General features: G+C 39.0%; 1 protein-coding gene across 1 annotated transcript in view; it reads left to right on the forward strand.

Annotated features, from left to right (window-relative positions):
* Window positions 1-378: 378 nt before the first annotated feature.
* Window positions 379-2,170, forward strand: part of LOC116702204 (glutathione S-transferase A) — a gene marked incomplete in the record, with an annotated part of 9,543 nt that continues 7,751 nt past the window's right edge. Inside the window, 2 exon segments of the mRNA XM_032536378.1 lie at window positions 379-641; window positions 1,502-1,567. Coding sequence (XP_032392269.1) covers window positions 474-641; window positions 1,502-1,567 — 234 coding nt within the window.

Raw genomic sequence — 2,170 nt, forward strand, 5'->3', positions numbered from 1 at the left:
ATTTCAAAAACGTTTTAGCTATCTATGATTGTTTGATTGCTATCGTTAGCTCAAAACGGCATTCAAGTGACAGCCTTTGTTGTGTTTGATTGCTAGCCTGTAGCAAAGCTAGCAGTCATTTCAAAAACGTTTTAGCTATCTATGATTGATTGACAGGTTAGCTCAAAACGCCATTCAACTAACAGCCTTTGTTGTGTCTGATGGCTAACTTTTAGCCAGCAGTAAACAAACTTGGTTAAGTAGGTCCATTTTTACTGTATTGACATTACTGATGTCTCTCGTTAGCATATTGTACTATTGTACTACTATTACTAGCTAGGTGTCGCAAAGTGACGCATGCGCAACTCACAGCTTCACTCGTCGCAAAGTGACGCATGCGCAACTCAAATCTGCACTCGATTTACGTTGGGGAGTGACGGATGTATTAAGAGTAGCAGTGACCGGAAAAGGCTTCTTTATTAAATCTAAAAACCATGGCCCAGGACATAACTCTTCTGTGGGGCTCCGGCTCTCCTCCCTGCTGGAGAGTGCAGATCGCTCTGGAAGAGAAGAACCTGCAGGGCTACAACCAAAAACTGCTCTCCTTTGAGAAAATGGAGCACAAGTCCCAAGACGTGTTAGATATAAATGCCAGGGGACAGGTATGAAGTAGCGTAAATCCACCGTGACATAGTACATACATTAACGTTAGACTATTGGCATTAACTAACGTTACCCTTGCATTTCTCTCAACAATTAACACGCGCATAACAGACAACACACGAAACATAGTACAAACCCACCATTTTGTTATCCCCGATAATCCCTGTTTTGTGAAGCAACGCCAAACTCCATTCAGAACCTTATGTAGGCAAAGTTTCCAGCTTACCAACAAAATAGATACTTGCTAAAACATGACTAAAGGCTCTAGACGAATCATGTGTATGTGCCTTTTTATTCGGCTTACATTTAGTTCCCCAAGCAGCACTTTTTTCTGGAATATTTTAATTAATTTGCATTATTGAAGTAAGTGCCTAAGACAAAACGCACTACAGAGGGCGGTAGCGACCAAGTAATGACGAGGTTCCACAGTATGTTAACAGCCTAGCGAAGTTAATTTATCAAGACTTTAAATGTCCCTTAAACTTGGTTTCTGTGTTATGTATTTTACCTGTAAAGATAAGATTCAATTAACTGGATATTGAAAGTAGTTTGGCGTAAAGCGTTCTGTGATACGGGGCTATTCGATATGAGCTGACAGCTCACTAACGTTACCCGTAATTTGCAGTAGGCTACTTATTTATAGCCTTGCCTTGAAAATTATTCGGTGATTCTTAATTGAGTGAGCTAGCTGCCATGTTTTTGTTTTAAAACACGTAACGTTACGAACGCCATTTTTTGTTTGTTGTTTTGTGTGATACAGCTTAGCTAGGTTGTCTCAATTAGCTGCAGTGTGGCTAATATTTAACCCTAGACTAGTTTTACCTTACTTAGCTACATTATAACCTGTTTGACTTTTAAGCTTCCATCTTTCAAACATGGAGACGTCATCGTTAATGAATCCTATGCAGCCTGCTTTTACCTGGAGGTGAGTGCAAGTGCCTGTCGATAAAACATTTTAATTCAACAAGCAATTTTACTACTACTTAATTTAAAATGATTAATTATTGTAGCAAAACTATTTGCATATGTATGTAGAGAGTTGTTTAACTGTATTTCAATCCTTGTGTGCATTATCAGACTTGTAAATGTGTAATCATCTCAAATGTGTACTGAGATTTGTGATGTTTACAGCAATCTGCAATTGTGTATTCAAAATGCACTGCAACTGAGGCCCAGTCCAAGCAGAGCGGTACAGACAAATCTCCATCTACATTAGCAGATCTCTGGAGGAAGCAGAAGTGTAGCAAAAGTCACTTGTAAATAACAACCACTTGAGAGGCCTGTTGAGTTGTAATGATGACTCTCTTCGAGAAAAATACTTTTCAGCCAACAATATCTACGTACACATTTACAGATTTGTCGACACATTTACAATTGTGATTACACACGCACAACGATTCTGAATACACAGATTCCTGTACACATTAACACATTTCAGTACGCATTCAGAGATTTTATTACACATTTACAAATCTGATTACTACGGTGGCCGACCGGGGCAAACGCCCTGCAATTTAAGAAAACACAT

This window comes from Etheostoma spectabile, chromosome 14 (assembly GCF_008692095.1).
Source record: "Etheostoma spectabile isolate EspeVRDwgs_2016 chromosome 14, UIUC_Espe_1.0, whole genome shotgun sequence".
Lineage (NCBI taxonomy): Eukaryota > Metazoa > Chordata > Actinopteri > Perciformes > Percidae > Etheostoma > Etheostoma spectabile.